A 19355-nucleotide genomic window follows, 5' to 3' on the forward strand; every position below is an offset into this window, starting at 1 on the left:
GGTCACGTGACGGGAAGGCGGGCGGTGCCCGCGAGCGCCCCGCCCCCGCCGCACGGGGAGCCGAGCCCGGGGAGTGGAGCAGCCTGGAGCGCGGAGCCCGCGCCCTGCGGCGGGCGGCTGGCGGCGATGAAGATCTGGAGCTCGGAGCACGTGTTCGGGTGAGGCCGGGCTGCGGGCTGCTGTGGGGGCCGGACCCGCGCCGGCTCCTGTCCCCGAGCCGCTGGGGGCCGCCTGGGAAAAGCCAGACCGCAGAGCCGACACTCACAGAGCCCGCCCAACCCGGCGTTGGCCGAGCCCAGACCGCGGCCTCGGCATCCTAAAAAGAGGGGCAGGCCCTCTGTCCTTCCAAGGCGTCGTTAGGTGGAGAGCGCGGAGCCGCGCAGTGCTGCCTGGCGGAGGCGCCGCCGCGGGGGCAGGGGGGCGAGGCGGGGGCGGCCTTTCGTCTTGGGGCCGGCGGAGGGCCGAGTCTCGGGATGGATCACAGCGGCTCGTGTGGGGCCGTTGGCGGGCGCCCCTGGAGTGCATGGAGGCCGAGTGGACGCGGCGGGGAGGGAACCCAGCAGGGTGACTGCACACTCCTCAGCCCACCTAGGAGCAGGCCTGGTCTCGCCTACACTGCTCTCAATTGGGTCGGGGGGCGCGGGGTCTTAGAGCGCAGGCCTAGAGAGCTGGCCGGTCTTTTGCTGAAATTATGCAGGGCAGCCGATCGCAGACGTTAAGCATGCTTTATGAATGAAGGGTCCACAGCGGCCCATGAGCTCAGGAGGAAGCCAAATGTGGAGAAGGCATTTGGGGGGGCCTTCGCCCTGAGTGCATTGTGGGCATGGACTGCCTTCAAGCTAGCGTGGAAAACAGCGAACTCTTTAAAAGTACCCTCGTGACATAGGTGATGTCTTCATTTTAAGTCACTACTCTGTGACACTGAAATCATTCTTTAATATTTTTTAAAGGAACAAAGATTTTTAGAGTCCCTGACCTCACTTAGAGAAGCATTTCGTTTTTGGTAAAAAAACAAAAATAGTGCCTTAAAATGGAATTATTCTTTGGCCTTTTAATGTAAAATTATAATAAAAATTTGTCAAGTGATTGAAAACCTCTGAAATTGTTTTGAATGAAATCTTTAGACTCCATGGGATCCAATGTTAGTGTTGATTTTTGTGCAGCCTGCAGCCTTTCTCAGCTGGGCCTCTTTGAGAGACCCAGTGAAAGCCCCAGAGAGAGTGACTCCAGGTTCTTCCCAGTTCTCCCAAGGATGGGATGTGACTGGCACTGTCTAGATACAGAGGGAAGAAGTTAAGTCATTGCATATAGTAGACGCCCAGGCTCATTTTCCTCGTGGAACTGTTGAGAAGCACTGCCCTGGAAGTTCGTGAAATGATGGTTGACAAGCGGGAGTGAATTCACAGTGTCACTGTGTCATGCCCATTTGCAGCCACTCTCCACTCCCATCCCCAGTCCCAGGCAAGTGCTAGTCTTTTTTTGTTTCTGTAGATTTGCCTTTTCTGGACATTTCATATAAATGTAATCATACAATGTGTAGTCTTCTGTGCTGGGCTTCTTTCACTTAGCGTACTTTTTTTGAGGTTCACCCACGTGATAGCCTGTGTCCATACTTCATTCCTTCCCTCACTCACTTTGTATTCCTGGCACATGGCAGGTGCTCAGTGAAGGGCTGAGGAATCTCCTGGAGCCCAGATGCTCTTCCAGAATGAGGGCACTACCTGTCAAAGGAGTTCAGTCCACCCCCAGGCTGCTGTGGACTAGGCGCTGATCCTGTCATTGATTTTTGAACTTAAAAGCAAAGGGTGGTAATGCAAATTGACAGATGTGGACTGCAGCTGGCTGAGGCTGATGCGCAGTAGCCCCTGTGGCTGGCGGGCTGAGAAGGACGTAATACTGTGTGCTGGCCCAGCATCCGTAGGACAGGACAGAATTGAAAGCTGGCTTTCTGGCTGCGCTTATTGTGGAGTTTTCCCTTTGCTTAGTCCATTGAAATCCCTGTTTTGTTTTGTTCTTTTCCTTTGAGGGTTCTAGACCTTTCTTTTTCTTTCTATACAGTCCTTGTTTTCTTTTTATGTTTGTTCTATTGTCAGGTGAATATTTGATTGGAAATTAATAAATTTACTCTCGAAAGGGAAGAAGTAATTAGGCACAAAAACTTTTGGTCTTCACAAGTTTTCTTCCTGTGCCCACATCCCAAAGAAACCCCAGGGACTGGAGACCAGGCACAGCGGAGAGCAGTGTAAACACTCCTACAGAAGTGGAGAGCCCTTTGGGAGGGCCATCTGAATTAGTGTGCGTTACCTAGACAGGGTTTAAAATAGTTTAAATAGTAGCGAAAAATAGAGGGCTCAAATACAAAAATACTGAAAAGGGTGTTTAAAAATGAGCAGGTTTATTGGTTTCCTCCTCACAGCATTGACTAAGGTTTCAGACCTATTACAAAATCTTCTGTAACAGAGCCAGGAAGGTCGATTTCTGGCAGGGAGTCGAGGCCACACTCCTTGGATTCCAGCAGCTCCCAGGAAAGGTCTCTAGTGGGCGATGTCCCTCTCAGGGAAGTAGGGTTCGCAGGCTTGCTATCTGGCTGGGGCAGGGAAAAGAGCTGCCCCTCTCCCCCAAACACACACCTGTTTTTAAAATAGGAAAAATTGAACAGTACAGTTAAGAGTTGAAATGCCTGTTCTCTCCTCCTCAGTGCTGTTCCCTCCTGCTCCCTCCCCATAGGCTGACAGGATCATGAATTTGGTGGGGATCCTTCTGAAGATGTATGTTCCAAAGGTCTGTTTGACAGCGTTGATGTATGTGTTTATCCATAAACAATATGTAGTGTTTGCTGTTCTAAAATAGAAATCAATGGCATTATCTTGTACAGATCTTTTGAAAGTTTCCCTCTCTTCTCAACAGTGTTTTTGAGATCTGCGTAGATATATATGTATGTATGTATAGATACACATGTATATATGTGTCCACATACGTATGCATATATATCACAGCTATATAACATTCCATTGAATGAATATGTCACAATTTACCTTTTCTTTTATTAAAGGAACATTGTTTCCCCCTTCATTACAAATCACACCACAGTGACTACCCCGTATATATTTCTGGTCCACTTAATCAAAGGCCCACTTAGGTCAGTAGTTCTCAAACTCTTCAGCCTCAGGACCTCTTTACACTCTTAGAAAATATTGTGGACCCCAGTATTTACTATATGAGAAATTAAAACTGATAAATTTTAAAATATCCATTAAAGTTAATAATAAACCCATTACATTAAAATTTATTAAGAAAATCTATATTTTCCCAAGCCCCCGGAATTAGTAAGAAGAATGGCACTGTTGTATTTTTTTTGCTGAGTTCTACAGTGTCTGGCCTAACAGGAGCCAGTCTGATGCTCCTGTCTGCTTCTGCATGCAGGGCTTGCACTCTGTTGTTTTGGTTGAAGTACCGGAGTAAGAGCCAGCCTCACACAGTATGTGAAGAAAACGCAGGTGGAAAAGGCAGAACTATTTTAGTACGCTTTTAAAATAATTGCGGCAATTCTCTGCTACTATTACAACAAAACAAGTGATAGTTCCTCAAACTAGTTGTCATGTAAAATCTGAAGCCCGTAATGCCGCAGCCCTTGGCCTGTCATGTGCTTGCAATGAGTGTTTTAGCCGTGTCTGGTTTTGTGACATCTTGCAGTGGTCATTTGGAATATATGGGGTCACCAGGTTCCAGTATGGGGCACTCATCAGGCTCATGGTAGCAGATCCAAGCTTTTTAAAATTCTGATTTTCCCTTAAAAGCTCAAATTTTATCTTTGGCAGCCGATACTATCAGTTGTTTTCCTTGAAGTGATAGGCTCACTTCATGAAGTTTTGAGAAAATGTCTGCCAAATACCCAAGTCTGAGTAACCAAAGTTTGTCCATCAGTTGTTGTTTCAAGTAGTGGACACGGGCGGGGAAAGAACCCGCTGGGTGGCCTTGCCGCCCCAACCGCTGCCCAGCGCAGCGCCTCCCCGAGCGCCAGGGACCTCCAGGCCCCGCAGAAGCGCTTCCCACGTTCTTCCCGGTCCCTCGCTGCGAATAGTAACAGAAGAGCCCTCGGGATCTAGGTGTAGTTTGACAGTTGCAGTAACGATAGTTTTAAGAGACACAGGCACCGTTTTGAGTGCACGGTGGGGAGCGGTGACCACGGGTGGGGCGAGGCTAGAAGTTTCCTCCTCGCGGCTTTTGCAGCATCAGTGTGAATGTCAACACGGTGAAAACGGCGCATCGTGTCTTCTAGCGGCCTGCAGCAGTTTTGGCTTCGCAGCCCTCCTAAAAGGGCCCGGGAGCCCCCGCGTGTGCGGACCACACATTGAGAAGCGCTGCGCTGGGCCTGGAGCTGCTTTGAGGTGCGGGAGCACTTTGCCTTGTCTGTGGCTGCCTCCTTGCATGCTTTTTTTTTTTTTTAAACTTACTACGCACATTTTTAAAATATGTAAAAGTAGAGAGACTAGAATAATGAGCACCCAGCGCCATCTCCCAGGTTGACAGTGGCCCTCTTGCAGTCTGGCTTCATGTGTCCCCACCCGCTGCTCCTTCCCATAGATTATTTTAGGCAAATCCCAGGCAGCATGTAATTTCATCTCATTTCGTCGTTCTGACATCTTCGCCTTCGGGAGAGCTGCCTTCGTTATTCCTTTCCGATCTCCAGTGTGGGAACCGGAATGAATCCTCACGTCTCGGCGCTGTGCTCCTGGCCTCCTGCCCTGCGGTGCGCACAGAGGCCTCCCACCCTGGGGACGGGCTCACGCTCCACTGTGGTCACTGTGAGCTGTGGGGGGGACCACTCCTCCTGAGGATAAACTTCAGTGAATTCCTTGTCTGCCTAACCCAGGCAGCTGACAACCCTGACTGACACGCTGGTCGCGCCTTGTCGATTCTCTAGGTAAACTGCTCTCTCGGGCGCTGTGCCGGTTTCTGTGTCCACCACCAGTTGATGTCTTCCTGTTTTCCCACGTCCTCTCCAGCGCTTAATACTGCCCGACTTTTCAGTTTTTGCCAATCGAATGAGTGCCGGGCTATTTTCTTTAAGCAAGAAGAGTGTGATACTGACTTGCAGTACTTAAATCTTGTTATTTAAAAAATATTATTGCGTTTACCCTTTTCCTCCATTGTTGACGTCTATATTAACTTGTGTGTCGAATTATTTCTTATGTGAGTATTTTAAGGAGGTTGTATTTAATTTAAATCATCAGCTAAAAAGATGGGAGGTTTCTATATAAAAGAAACATTGTTTGAGATATGCTTAATACAAATATTTCTCAACTTTTAGATAGTTTTAAGTAATTTTAGAAAGCCTACCTACTCTGCTTAAAGTAATGATTTTTATGGGAACAACTTTTAGAAAGTTGACTTGCGAAGCTCACAGATTATTTCATTGAGAAGACCACCCTGTATAACCAGGGTGGAAAGTGCCTCAGCCGAGGTCCGAGGCGGTGGAGGAGGCCTCTGAGCGCAGGCGCCTGGGCTAGGAAAGCAGATGTGTCTGGGCCCCAAACCCCTCTGTCAGGCCTGCCGCCGGCACAGCCTTATGATTGCCTCGGACTCCTCAGATAAATTTTGTTTGAATATACCTTTAATTAAAACCAAAAGAAAAACCTTTCAGTAACAGGATTAACATTGATTTTCATTTCACTCTGTGGGACACAGCATCACTGGCTCCCCCGTACTACTCTGGCACTCTTTACAAATCGTAGGCATCGCCTGTTTATGCTGGCTGATTGTATTTTTCCCACCAGCCACCCATGGGACACGGTCATCAAGGCTGCTATGAGGAAGTACCCGAATCCGATGAACCCTGGTGTCGTGGGAGTCGATGTGCTGGAGCGCAGTGTGGATGGCCGTGGCCGGCTTCACAGTCACCGCCTGCTCAGTACCGAGTGGGGGCTGCCCAGCCTTGTGAAAGCGGTGAGCCCACAAGTGCTTGCCCCTGCTGGTACCCACATGGCCCCAGCTATACCCGCCTCGCCCCTGCTGGTGCCCGCATGGCCCCGGCTACACCCGCATCACCCCTCATGGTACCCTCATCTCTCCTGATGGTACCCACATGGCCCCCACTATACCCTCATAGCCCCTGCTGGTACCCCTCATTGCCCTGGTACCCCTGCTTCAACCTGGCTGGCACCCATTTGCAAGAAATGATAACCTTCCCTTAAAGCACACACTTGGGAACTCTGGGAAGCCCAAGAGATGGTTTATCTGTAAACTTCATTTAATTACCCATTTCTGTGGCTTCAAAATGCATCCTGACCCATCTGACGTGTAGCACCACTCCCCGGGCTCAGCTCTCACCCTGGCCACCACAGAGTCCTCTCTCCTGCATCACTCCACAGTCTGGCATCCGTGTGCCCAGCCTGCCGTAACAAGATACCACAGACCGGGAGCCTCAAACAACAGACACTTATTTCCTCACAGTTCGAGAGGCTGGAAGTCTGAGATGAAGGCGTTGGCAGGGGTGGTTTCCTCTGAGGGCCATGCGGGAAGCATCTGTTCCAGCCTCTCCTTGGCCCCCAAACGGCCACCGTCTTCACATCGTCATCCCTCCATGCTTGCGTGTGCCTGGTGTCTCTCTCTGTGTCCTAATCTCTCCTTCTTATAGGGACACCAGGCAGGTTGGGTTAGGGCCCACCCTGGTAATCCCATTTTAACTTAATTTCCTCCTGAAAGGCCCTGTCTCCACACAGTCACACTCTGAGGTGCTGGGGTTGGGCTTCAACTTAGGAATTTTGGGGAGACATTGGCCCATGACAAGTCTCTTCCACAGAGCTGGCAGGAGGTCATTGAAAAATCTGAGCATGACTTTTTGCTGCCCAGACGCACCTCTGACTTCCCCTCAACACAGAGTCGAGGCCCTGACGTGGCTGCAGCGCCCCGGTGGGCCTGCCCTGGCAGTGTCTCACCTGCTCCCTCTCCCACGGTGCTGGCCTCTCCCTGGCCCAGGGGCACATGCCTCAGTTGACCTAACCCCAAAACTCTGCATGGCGCCCCTCCCTGGCTCTGCCTCCCAGCACAGTGGCCTTCCTTGAACTGCCCCGCACCCTGTTTTGGTTTTTGCCGAAGCATTTATTACGGTCATACACTCGGCTCTCTGTGCATTCATTTGTTTGTTTAGTGTCTGTCCCACATGCTAGAACAGGAGCGCCCTGGAGGAGCTGGACAGGGCTGTACATTGCTGCATCCCCAGTTGCATCAGTTGTTGACTAGATAAGTGGATTAATTAGTAAATGAAATGGCATTTTGTGTTCGATAATACAAAATGAAAATTTTAACACGTCACTATGCTAGTTTTACTTTGTTTTTCAGATTTTGGGAACCAGTAGGACTTTGACATACATCAAAGAACATTCTGTTGTGGATCCAGTGGAAAAGAAAATGGAGCTTTGTTCCACCAATGTAAGCAATGGCCTAAGATGAGACAGGTCCTTGGTATTTCTTGGTGATGGTGCGTAATGTCTTCATTTAATTTTATTTCCAGCCCACCTTTGGTCTAAGTGATCTTTTATTTTTACTAGAAAGGCTGAATTTATTTAGGAGTATTTTATTTCTCTTTCTATTCCAGTGTAATAAATTTATAGAAAAATGTACATAATGATGATTTGTCACGAAGTGAACACACCTCCTAACCAGCAGGCAGCTCAGGAGACAGAGTGCAAGCAGCCCCCAGGAGCTCCCCCTGTGCTCCTTTCCAGTACCCCTCGCCCAGGATAACGGCGCTCCTGGCTTCCAACAGCCAAGATGATTTTTAGGAATAACTTTAAAAGTGACTTTCCTCCTTCACTCTTCTCTCATTTCTCTCAATTAAAACAATCTACATTGGCCTAATGCAAACTCAAAGAATGTAGGGGGGAAACACATGGGTTAGGACCATGATTTGATAAAGTCTCTGCGGATTGTGTCACTGTGTGCTGGAAGATTGGGTTCTGAATCTCTGCAGTCCTTGGTATACCATCTGGGACCTTTGCCAATGGCCCCCGTCCCTCGTCCCAGGCTGCGCTTCTGCATAAAGGGACAGGGAGCCTGCTGGGTGTCGCCCCACTGGCCATTCCTGACAGTTGATGTATTCTGTTCTCTCTCCTTTCCTTGGAAAATTCCACTTCGTCCTTCGTCCACTTAGTTGTCGGTAAAGAGGGACGGTTCCTGCTACAGTGAGGTCTAGAGGGAAGGGCTGGGGTTTGGAGGGGGACAGACGGTGCCTGCATCCTGCAGTTACCACTGAGTGGCCGGTGACTTCGCGTATGTTAGTTGTTAACCTTTTCTGAGTCTCATGTTCCTTGTCTAAAAAAATGAAGAACAAACCTTATAGTAGTATTATGAGGATTAATGGAGGGAAATAAGGTTTATAAAATAGCGTGCCTGGCATAAAAATATTGCACACAAAATGGTAATAGCTAATCAGAATTTAGTTGTTAATGTTGTTAAATATTTCCCTGTGTTTGTAATAACTGTAACTAATGAGGCTCTTTTCATCACTGTGTGCTCGAGAGGAGGAAAGGATTTCTTGGCCAAGCACTTTGCTGTAACAGTGAGGCGGGGGGAGGATGTCGGTGAGAGATTATCACACGAGGAACCATAAGTGCGTTAAGTTTATCATTGCTGGACGGTTATATTGCTTTTGACTACTTAGACTCTTTAAAAACGTGGTCTGTATTGGAATTGGCTCTTTGCTAAGAGGGTAAATTGGGTTAAACAGTGATAAAGTCCTAGAGCTCTGTTGTCCTTTGTAGCAGCCACATGTGGCTATTTCAGTTTAAATGAATTGGGATTAAATAAAGTAAAAGATCCAGTTCCTCAGTCACACGAGCCACGTTTCAGGTGTTCACCAGCCGCACACGTTTAATAGCTTCCACAATAGATGGCACAGATATAGGGCATTTCTATTATCACAGAAAATTCTGTGCAACAGTGCTGTTCTAGAGCTCCAGTTTTTAAATAAGTTTTAATGAAAAATATTAAAAATGTTCATGAGAGGTGAGTTGGTTGACAGGAAGCAGCCCTGGAGGAGACAGGATCGACACAGCCTTGCTCGCACCGTCTGTATAGACTGAGAGTTCTGCCCCAGACAGTGTGTCCCAAGGCCAGCGTCTGCCACCAGTGGACAAGAAGCTTCTTGCTGATTTACCTGGATGCTAACCCAGGAATATTTTGTCCTTTTCTACAACTGCTTATGGTTTGGCAGTTTGAAAGTACCTTGAAGGCCAGGCCTGGCTCAGGTTTGGGCAAGGTGTGGAGAGAAGGCAGTGACAGTCTCCAGGAGTAGCTGGAACAGTTTCCTTGGGACCTAACGTGGTGGTGCCTCCGGGGCCTAAATGTTTCTTTTGTTCGGGCTCCAGTAAGTGCTGATTTGGGGATGGAAGAATATGGGCAGATGGTCTGGGAAGAAATGCAAGAGAAATAGAACCTCAAGCCATTGTTTCTTTTTTTAAGATCACGCTCACAAACTTGGTGTCGGTGAACGAGAGGTTGGTGTACACACCCCACCCGGAGAACCCTGAAATGTAAGTGGCAGCATCCTGGCGTTGGAACGTTGAACTCCAAGGTTAGGGTGGGGTGGAGCCTCCCCTCTCTCAGGACTCTGCAGCCGCTTTCCTTCTGTTCTTCTGTAGGACCGTGCTCAAACAAGAAGCCATCATCACCGTGAAGGGGCTCAGCCTCGGCAGCTATCTGGAAAGTTTAATGGCTAACACAATATCATCCAATGCAAAGAAGGTATAGGTCTCAGTCCCGGGCCTTGTGTGTGCTCTAGCCAAGTGCCAGCTTAAGCGGGTGAAATGTGTAGTCCCATAAGTCCTCCCGAGTGCTGGGGCCCTCCTTCTCCAGCTGAGCTCGTAATGCCACAGCAGGTTCCACGGTTACATTCAAAAGCCTCAGCAGGGAAGGCTGGCCCAGATCTGAGGGGAAAGCGTGGGGTGAACACAGAACATAAACCCAGCCGAGGCAGCTGCCACTTCAGAGAGCCAAAATAGGGTGGGCTCAGTTAACAAAACAAATCGCACACTTCAGAATGTGTTAGCATTGTCAGGCAGGATATCCGGGAATTTTAGTAGTTTCGTACTTAATAGTCATTAGGTGGCTTTGGCTGAACCTCCCCATCTATGAAGTTTCCCTGGCGTCAGCTGCCGTCTTTGCATCTCCCTCTGGCAGGATTTGGGAGTGAGCTTTGTGGAGGTGAGAGGAAAAAGGATGGATCCCAGGAGGCTGTCCTCCCCGGGTTCCTGGGTAGAGGGCTCAGCCTTAGTGAGGCAGAGACTGCTCATGGAGTCCAGGTTGCCTTCCTCTCCAGCAGAGTTGATGGAAAGAGCTTGGATGTGTGGAAGGAAGCTGTTATACAAGTTCAAGGTAATGTCACTCGCCAGAGCAGGACCTTCGCTTTTTACCTGAGCTTACCTCACAGGCTCGCATCTTCCCCTCAGCTCTCCTCCCCTCCTCCTTTCTCTCCTGGTTTGCTTTTGGTCAGAAGTGATTCTTCACGTTTGGGATCAGTGGGGTGCTGCCTAAGCTGGATGTCCATTCCTACCATGCGTAAGTCATGGCTCAGTGGGAACCACTTAGGGCTCGCATTTAGTCTAGTCACTAATAGAAGAGCCAGTCTGCCCTATGTTTTAGAAAAATCCAGATTTGAGAAACACTGGTGGTAGCTCAGCTCAGTTCAGGTAGGGGAACCACAGTGCCCAGAGCTGCACACATCGTGTCCACACTGTGAGCCTCCTGGAGGGGGACAGAACCCTACTCACCTGTGTGTGTCTTAGGGTAGGTGCTCGAAATGTTTGCTGAGAAAAAAAACTATAAAAGGAAGGGAATACTCAGGCCAGAGCCTCCTCAGGGGAAACTCAGTGGGGCCAAATAAAAGTCTTTTGTTTCACTTTATCTTAGGAATTGCTGAGTTGAAGGCCTCATAGGTCGTCACTGCCTCCCCCAGCTATAGTTACCATTTGACAGCACCCCAGTTGGTTGGGGAGATGCCTGGGACAGCTGGCGGCCTGAGGCGGAGACAGGAGCTGGAGAGGCAGGTCACCCTGGGATTTGGGTGGGACAGCTCATTGAGGAGGCTGTGAGGGGGCTGCCGCTTCCCCATCCTCCTGCGCCCAGGCGGTGATGGCAAGGACGAGGGCGCTGGTGTCGGGGTAGCCCAAGCTGGTGCGAGAATTTAAGGCAGCAAGCATACCCCCTGCTTGCTGAGCTTGAGAAACAGCCTGCATACAGTGACAGTTCACGAACGGTTACTGCTGTGTCCCCCTGAAAACAGCAGCGCTTTCCTTCCGCCCTTTCAATGACAGGCTGTAGCTTGCCGTCTGCGGTGAGAGGCAGAGTTTCTCACGCCATGTTGAAATCTTTCTGTGTTGCTCCAGGGGTGGGCTGCTATTGAGTGGATAATTGAGCATTCTGAAAGCGCTGTGAGCTAACGGGGTCCGCGCCTGCGCCTGGTGACAAACGGCGGTAACTACAGTGCTCTTTACCCTGGGGGAGCGTTTAGCTCCTGCTCCCTGTGTGCATGGTGTGCGGTGCTGGGAGGGGGTTTACAAGAGGCAGCTGCTTGTGTCTCCAGCCCTGTGCTCCTTAGTATCTTAGTAGTGGAATAAAATCACTAGGTTCACCTTCTTCCTAATTCATTTCCCTGTTTCATGGCAGGATTTATTGTCAAGGGAAACTCGAACATTTGTCAGCGCGTCTCCAATGAAGGCGGTTCGGCTTCCGCCAGCTGTTCTCAGTGCTTGGTCCCTGAACACGTCCTCTAACCTGTGCGTCATTCGTGAGGAGCCTTTCACTAGGAGGTCCGCACAGTGTTAAAGCTGATCTGACGGGAGGCCTTTTTCATTTTGGGTAGGGTTTGAATATTTGCACACGTTCTCATCAAGAACACCCTGTGCCCTTGCGGCAGCGAGGCAGCGAGGGGGACCGCGGCTCACCTCCTTGCTTGCTGCCAGCCAGCCGTGCGACTGCCACTGGCCGTTTGCTTTTAGTGGCAAAAGCCATTTCTAGCATCGTCTTGAGCTTCACAAACATTCCTTGGTTTCCTGGGCCACCAGTAGAAACGGATTTGACACTTAGTTAGCAGTCACCTTCATGCTGCGTAGGAAAGGCAGGGTATCCTGTGTCCTGTGTTTAGGGAATCCTTGTACTCCTGCCTTGAAATTCCTCACCCTGTTAACTTTCCACGCTGTGCTGCTCTGGGCCCCGCTTCCCACGGTCGGTCCGTCTGTCTGCAGCATGCGTGTATGCACTTGGTGCCTCAGTCAGCAGTGAGAGCCGACTGGTTCAGGCTTCTTTGCTTAAGTCATTGAAGCTTAGGTTTGCCAGAGACCTTCACCGTGAACCCAAGGTCATGATCTGCCACTGGGTCTCTCTTCCTCCATGGATGCACTGCTGAGGTGACCACATGTAGGGAGCCCGCCTGCCTGGGGAGCACAGTGTGTGTGGGCAGTGTGGTGTGTGTGATGGTGGCACTTGGAATTGAGGACTCTGTCACATTCTGTTTCCTCATAAACCAGAGCTAAACTGCCTCAATCTTTAATCAGATACATCGCCCCCCAAAAAAATGAAAGAGGAAAGAAAAAAAGAGAAGGAAAGAAAAATGAATGAAAGGAAGGAAGGAAGAAAGAAGTGAGTCCTGAATATGGTTCACTGGCCCAGTCTGGAAGAGGTGTGGAATCTGCTGGAATCTTCCGCCTGCCACTCACGGCCTCCGCCAGGCTCCTCCGTCGTGACCTCACGGCACAGGAGGCCCGGCCATGGTGCAGGCGGAGTGCTCGTCCGTTGCAGAGAGAGACTCGGTGGTAGGGCAAGGGCTGCAACGCCCTGCCTGTCCTCCCGCCGCTGAGCCAGCAGGTGGGGAGCCGGCCCCGCCCGCAGCCCAGCACCCCCACCCCGTGCCGGTGTGTCCTCGTGCTGCTCTTGTGCCTGGTCTGTTTTCCCCCAGCTGCAGCTCCCACATCTGTCCTGCCAACTCTTGGGATCTTACTAAACAGCTTCTCTCTTTTCAGATCCGTTTCCGTTCCGTGCCCCTTAATCAGCAGTCTTCACTGCCAGTCTCTTCACACATAGCTGGCCACCATCTGTCACCTCAGGTGCTGTCTCTGCGCATCCTTCTCTTCCCCTCAATCACTGTGTGCAGATCTGCGCACTAGAGTAGGGGCGTCTGCCAGCCACAGTGACGCGTGCGGTTGGAGTACCGTGAGCTCTCCGCTCAGAGACAGTCAGCTCCGTCCAGAGCAAAGTGTTCCGCCCTCAGGCCACAGCCCCCTTGTCCTGCCCACCTGGGCCCAGTGACCCCCAGGGCTGAAGGCCCGTGTTACTTCTCACCATTCAGCCCTGGCCACAGGAAGGCTCGCTCACCCAGAGCCGTGTTAGGAGGCAGTGCACGAGTGCTTGTGAGTTTAAGCCGTCTCTTAGCTCTGAGGTACTTCCGCTTGGGAGTTTTAACTTTCCCATTTTCAAAAGTAAAATGTAAAATCTCTTTCAGTATGTTTCAAATTATAAAAACTTGAGCGAAGGCCTCTTCTGTAACGGATGGGTAGAACTGTATTCTGTTTGTTAGCTCTTGCTTTTTCTTTGATAATAGTGCTTCTAATCCAAAATGAAATTAAATTCATTTATATATTTACAGAATGTGTTATGCACATAGCTTAAGGTAAAATACAGTTAAAAGGTTTATGGCAAAAAAAATCCCTCTTATCCGTTCTGCAAAGCCCGCTTCCACCCTTCCCACGGGACTCACATCTTTTGGCTATTTCTGGCATTTACTGCTAGATTTCTAAATAAATAAGCATATTCTGCTATTTCTTCATTCAACAATTTTTGATGTCATCTGCTGACTTCCTCTTGTGGTAGATTATTATTTTCTCTCTCTTACTTCTTCTTCCCATCCCCCAATTCCCCAGTATAGCTATATTGTAATTTATGGTTAAAAGCACATGGAGTTTCCATAATTTTGAAAATACATAACTATTGTTTATTACCCAGCCAAGCAATATACTGTAATTACATTTTCTTTCTCATATAACTGTTTTTTTTTCCTTTGAAGGTAATAATTGTCTTACTCTTTTCATCCATTTACTTTTATTTTTTAGGAGTCTCTGGCTGAGTCCTTCCACACTCGTCACCCATTCTCTGCAGTAACATCATTGTCCAAGGTCAGACCTTTTGGGAAGCACACCCCTTTCGGGTTTCCCTGGCACCGCCCTTCCTGGAAGCCAGGACTGGCTCTCCTCTGGCTGAGCAGCTGTGTCATCTTTCCTGGGCATTTCCTTGGCCCTTCTCCTCTCCTGGAGCCCTTGTCTCCTAGATTCCCTGCTTCCTCTCTCTGTCCTATCACAAGATGGGAAAGCACATATGTAGTAGCTTCTAAGACTTGGCACATCTGAAAATGTCTCTTCTCTTCTCCTGCTTCATTTATATCTTGGCTGGATGTATAATTCCAGATAAAAATACTTTCACTCAGAATTTTGAAGGCATTGCTCCATTGTTTTCCACTCCAATTCTTGATCCTCTGTATGTGACTTTTTTCTCTCTGAAAGCTTTTAGGATCTCTTTATCCCTGATTTTTGTTTTTTAAAGATTTTATTTTTCCCTTTTCTCCCCAAAGCTCCCCCCCAGTACATAGTTGTATATTTTTAGTTGTGGGTCCTTCTAGTTGTGGCATGTGGGATGCCGCCTCAGTATGTCTTGATGAATGTTGCCATGTCCGCGCCCAGGATCCGAACTGGTGAAACCCTGGGCTGCTGAAGTGGAGCATGTGAACTTAACCACTCAGCCATGGGGCCCTATCCCTGATGTTTTGAAATTTTATATGACTAAGCCTTGTTTGAAGTTATCTTTTAAAATTCACTGTGCTGCATTATGTGTGTTAAATTCCTGGTTTTGATATTGTACTATAATTATGTAAGATGTTACTGAGGGGATGTGGGTGAAAGGTACACAGGACATTCCTGTGCTATCTTTGTAGCTTCCTGTGAATCTATAATAATTTCAAAATTAAAAGTTAAAAAAATATATAAATAGTGACATCATGGAAAATGGCAGAGGTGGACATTCCAAGAATCAGCCCCTCCAATGAAACAGTCGATAAGCTAGCAAGAAATGACAAACTCAACTTTTGTAGAACTCTGGATTTTAATCAGATACTTAAACCAACTAGGGGAGTGCCTAATGAATCTTAAGTGACCTACCCTGCAGATTTTGGACTTCCCAGCCTCCATAATCATGTAGGCCAATTCCTTAAAATAAATCTCTCTCTCTCTCTTTTTCCAAACAGACATTCTATTGGTTCTGTTTCTCTGGAGAACCTTGACTAATACACTATTGAAGCTAAATTCGTGTCAATTCAAACTAGATTTTTTTAACTTAAGATGTTAATTATAATCACCAGGGTAACCAGTAAGAAAATAACTAAAAAATTATACAGAAAAAGAAACAAAGGGGAAATCAAAATGGTATACTAGAAAAAAAGAAAATCAGTCAAACACAACAGAAGGCAGTGTGGAAAGAATTCAAGAACAAAAAGTCATAAAATTTATAGAAAACAAATAGCAAAATGTAAGAAGCTAGTGCTTCCTTAGCAATAATTACTTTAAAGGTAAATAGGTAAAATTCATCAATTAAAGGACAGAGATTGGCAGAGTGGATGAAAAAACATGATACTACTATATATGTTGCCTAGAAAAGACTCACTTTATTTTTATTTTTTTTTTTAAAGATTTTATTTTTTCCTTTTTCTCCCCAAAGCCCCCCCGGTACATAGTTGTATATTCTTCGTTGTGGGTCCTTCTAGTTGTGGCATGTGGGACGCTGCCTCAGCATGGTTTGATGAGTGGTGCCATGTCCGCGCCCAGGATTCGAACCAACGAAACACTGGGCCGCCTGCAGCGGAGCGCGTGAACTTAACCACTCGGCCACGGGGCCAGCCCCAGAAAAGACTCACTTTAGATCCAAAGACACAAATAGGTTGAATGTGAAAGGATGGAAAAAGATATTCCGTGCAAAAGAGAGCTGGGGTGGGCATACTTATATCAGAAAAAAATAGACTTTAAGTAAAAAATTATTATAAGAGACAAAAAAGGACATTATATATTGACAAAGGGTCCATTCATCAAGAAGATAAAAGTTACAACCATATACATACCAAACTACAGAACCCGAAAATATATGAAGCAAACATTAGCAGAACTGAAGGGAAAAATAACAATTCTATAATAATAGTTGGAGACTTCAAGAATTCACATTCAATAATGGATAGGACATCTAGACAGAGATCAGTAAGAAAATGAGGACTTGAACAACACTGTAAACTAACTTGACCTAACAGACATATAGAAAACACTTCCTCCAGAAAGAGCAGAATACACATTTTTATCCAGAGCACATGGAATATTCTTCAGGATAGACCATATGTTAGGCCAAAAAACAAGTCTCAATAAACTTAAGAAGATTGAAAGCATATAAAGTATCATTGGTGATTACAGTGAAATGAAATTAGAAATCAGTAGCATAAGGAAAACTGGAAGTTTCACAAATATGTGGCATTTAAAAAACATACTTCTAATAACCAGTGAGTCAAAGAAGAAATTACAAGTGAAGTTATATTTTGAGATGAATGAAAGTGAAAACACAACATATGAAAAACTTATGAGATGCAATGAGGGCAGTGCTCAGAAGGAAATTCATAGTTACAAAGACCTTCATTAAAAAAAGAAGAAAGGGGGCCAGCTTGGTGGTGCAGCTATTAAGTTCACACATTCTGCTTCAATGGCCTGGGGTTCGCTGGTTTGGATCCCAGGTGCAGACATGGCACTGCTTGGCAAGCCATGCTGTGGCAGGCGTCCCACTTACAAAGTAGAGGAAGATGGGTATGGATGTTAGCTCAGGGCCAGTCTTCCTCAGCAAAAAGAGGAGGATTGGCCACAGATGTTAGCTCAGGGCGAATCTTCCTCAAAAATTAATTAAATTTTTTAAAAAGAGAAAGATCTCAGATCGTTTACCTGATTTAAGGACTAGAAAAAAAAAAGAACAAAGTAAACCCATAGCTTGCAGGAGGAAAGAGATGATCAAGATTAGAGAGCAGACAATATAGAGAATAGAAAGGCAATAGAATTCTTGAAGCTAGAAGTTGTTTCACTGAAAGATCATTGAAATTGGAAAACCTTTTAGTAAGACCAAGAAAAAGGATTCAAAATAAAAAAATCAGAAATAAAAGTGGAGGCATTACTACAGACATTATAGAAATAAAAGGATATAAGAGAATACTAGGAATAATTATATACCAACAAATTAGATAACCTAGGTGAGATGGACAAATTCCTAGAAACACAAATTACCAAAACTGATTAAAGAGGAAATAGAAAATCTCAACAGACCTATAACAGGTAAAGAGATTGAATCAGTAATTTAAGACCTCCCAACAAAGAAAGGTCTAAATATTAAAGAAGAATTAACACCAATCCTTTGTAAATTCTTCCCAAAAATAGAGGAGGGAATACTTCCTAACTCATTCTGTAAGACCTATATTACCCTGAGACCAAAGCTAGGCAAAGGCACTCCCAGAAAATAACACTTCAGACCAATATCCTTTATGAATACTGATGCAGAAATCCTCAACAAAATACTAGCAAGCTGAATCCAACAGCATATTAAAAGGATATACACCATGACCAAGTGGGATTTATCCCAGGAATGCAAGGGTGGTTCAACATACAAAAATCAATCACTGTAATATACCTTAGTAATAGAACTAAGGGGAAAACCTCCACATGATCATCTCAATTGATGCAGAAAAAGCATTTGACAAAACTTAACACCCTTTCATGATGAAAACACTATTCTAGGAATAGAAATAGTAATTCTAGAAATATTCTAGGAATAGGAATAGAAGGGAACGTCCTCCACATAGTAAAGGGCATTTATGAAAAACTCACAGCTAACATCCTGCTCAGACAGACATCTTTCACTCCAAGATAAAGAATAAGAGAAAGATGCTCATTTTCACCACTGCTCTTCAACACAGTACTGGAAGTTCTAGCCAGAGCAATTAGATAAGAAAAAGAAATATTAGGCATCCAAACTGGAAAGGAAGAAGTAATAGAAGTATCTCTATTCACAGACAACATGATCCGGTATGTAGAAAATCCCAAAGAATCCACAAGAAAGCTACTAAAGGAATTCAGCAAAATTGCAGTGTACAAGATCAATACAAAAAAATCAATGTATTTCTTTACAATAGCCATGAGCAAATTAAAAATAAAATTAAGAAACCTACCCAATTTACAACTGCATCCAAAAGAATAAAATACATAGAAATAAGTTAAAGCAAGAAGGTGAAGGACTTGTACACTAAAGATTGCAAAACATTGAAAGAAATTAAAGAAGACAAATAAATGGAAAGACATCCATTGTTCATGGATTGAAAGACTTAATATTGTTAAGATGACAATACTATCCAAAATGTTCTATGGATCAATCTAATCCCTATCAAAATGGCTACAGCTTTTTTTTCAGAAATGGAAAGCCAATCCTCACATTCATATGGAATTGTAAGGGACCCTGAATAACCAAAACAGTATTGAAATAGAACAACAAAGTTGGAGGGCTCACATTTCCCAATTTCTTGCAAAGCTATAGTAATCAAAACAATTTGGGACAGGCATAAAGATAGATATATAGACCAATGGAATAGAATTGAGAGTCCAGAAATAAACCTGTGTATCTATGGTCAATTGATATTCAACAAGGGTGCCAAAAGAATTTAATGGGAGAAAGAATAGTGTCTTCAACAAATGGTGCTGGGACAACTGAATATCTACATATAAGAGAATGAAGTTCGACTATTAACTTACATACAAAAACTAACTCAAAATGGATCAAAGACCTAAATATAAGAGCAAAACCCATAAAATTCTTAGAAGAAAACATAGGGGTAAATATTCATGACCTTGGATTTGGCAACGGGTTCTTAGATATGACAACAAAAGCATGAGCAACAGAAGACAAAATAGATAAATTCGACTTCATCAAAATAAAAGCTTTTTTGCATCAAAGGACACTATCAAGAGAGTGAAAAGACAACCTAGAGAATGGGAGAAAAATTGCAAATTGTATATCTGATAAGGGTCTCTTAGCCAGAATATATATAGAACTCTTACAACTCAACAATAAAAAGAGAACCCAATTTAAAAATGGGCAAAGGATCTGAATAGACATTTCTCCAAAGAAGATATGGAAAATAACAAGCACTGGAAAAGATGTGGAGAAATTGAAACCTTTGTTCGTGCTGGTGGTAATGTAAAATGGTATAGTCACTCCACTCCTAGTTATATACCCCAAAGTATTGA

General features: G+C 45.9%; 1 protein-coding gene across 15 annotated transcripts in view; it reads left to right on the plus strand.

Moving 5' to 3' along the window:
- PRELID3A (PRELI domain containing 3A) overlaps positions 1-19355 on the plus strand; it is a 25464-nt gene continuing 6109 nt past the window's right edge. Inside the window, exons 1-9 of one of the 15 annotated variants that reach the window (XR_011504544.1) lie at positions 18-158; positions 5778-5946; positions 7342-7431; positions 9463-9533; positions 9642-9744; positions 11385-11472; positions 11665-11856; positions 12552-12861; positions 14103-15015. Coding sequence is in view for 13 of the 15 variants with exons in the window: in XM_070513487.1 (XP_070369588.1) it covers positions 127-158; positions 5778-5946; positions 7342-7431; positions 9463-9533; positions 9642-9744; positions 10180-10374; positions 11665-11807; positions 12552-12615 (867 nt within the window). In the remaining 2 variants the exon portion in view is untranslated. Of the gene's footprint in view, positions 159-5777; positions 5947-7341; positions 7432-9462; positions 9534-9641; positions 9745-10179; positions 10549-11384; positions 11473-11664; positions 11857-12551; positions 15463-19355 lie in introns of those variants that run through there. The other 14 variants (XM_070513487.1, XR_011504545.1, XM_070513474.1 and 11 more) reach the window with 14 other exon arrangements.

This window comes from Equus asinus, chromosome 7 (genome assembly GCF_041296235.1).
Source record: "Equus asinus isolate D_3611 breed Donkey chromosome 7, EquAss-T2T_v2, whole genome shotgun sequence".
NCBI lineage: Eukaryota > Metazoa > Chordata > Mammalia > Perissodactyla > Equidae > Equus > Equus asinus.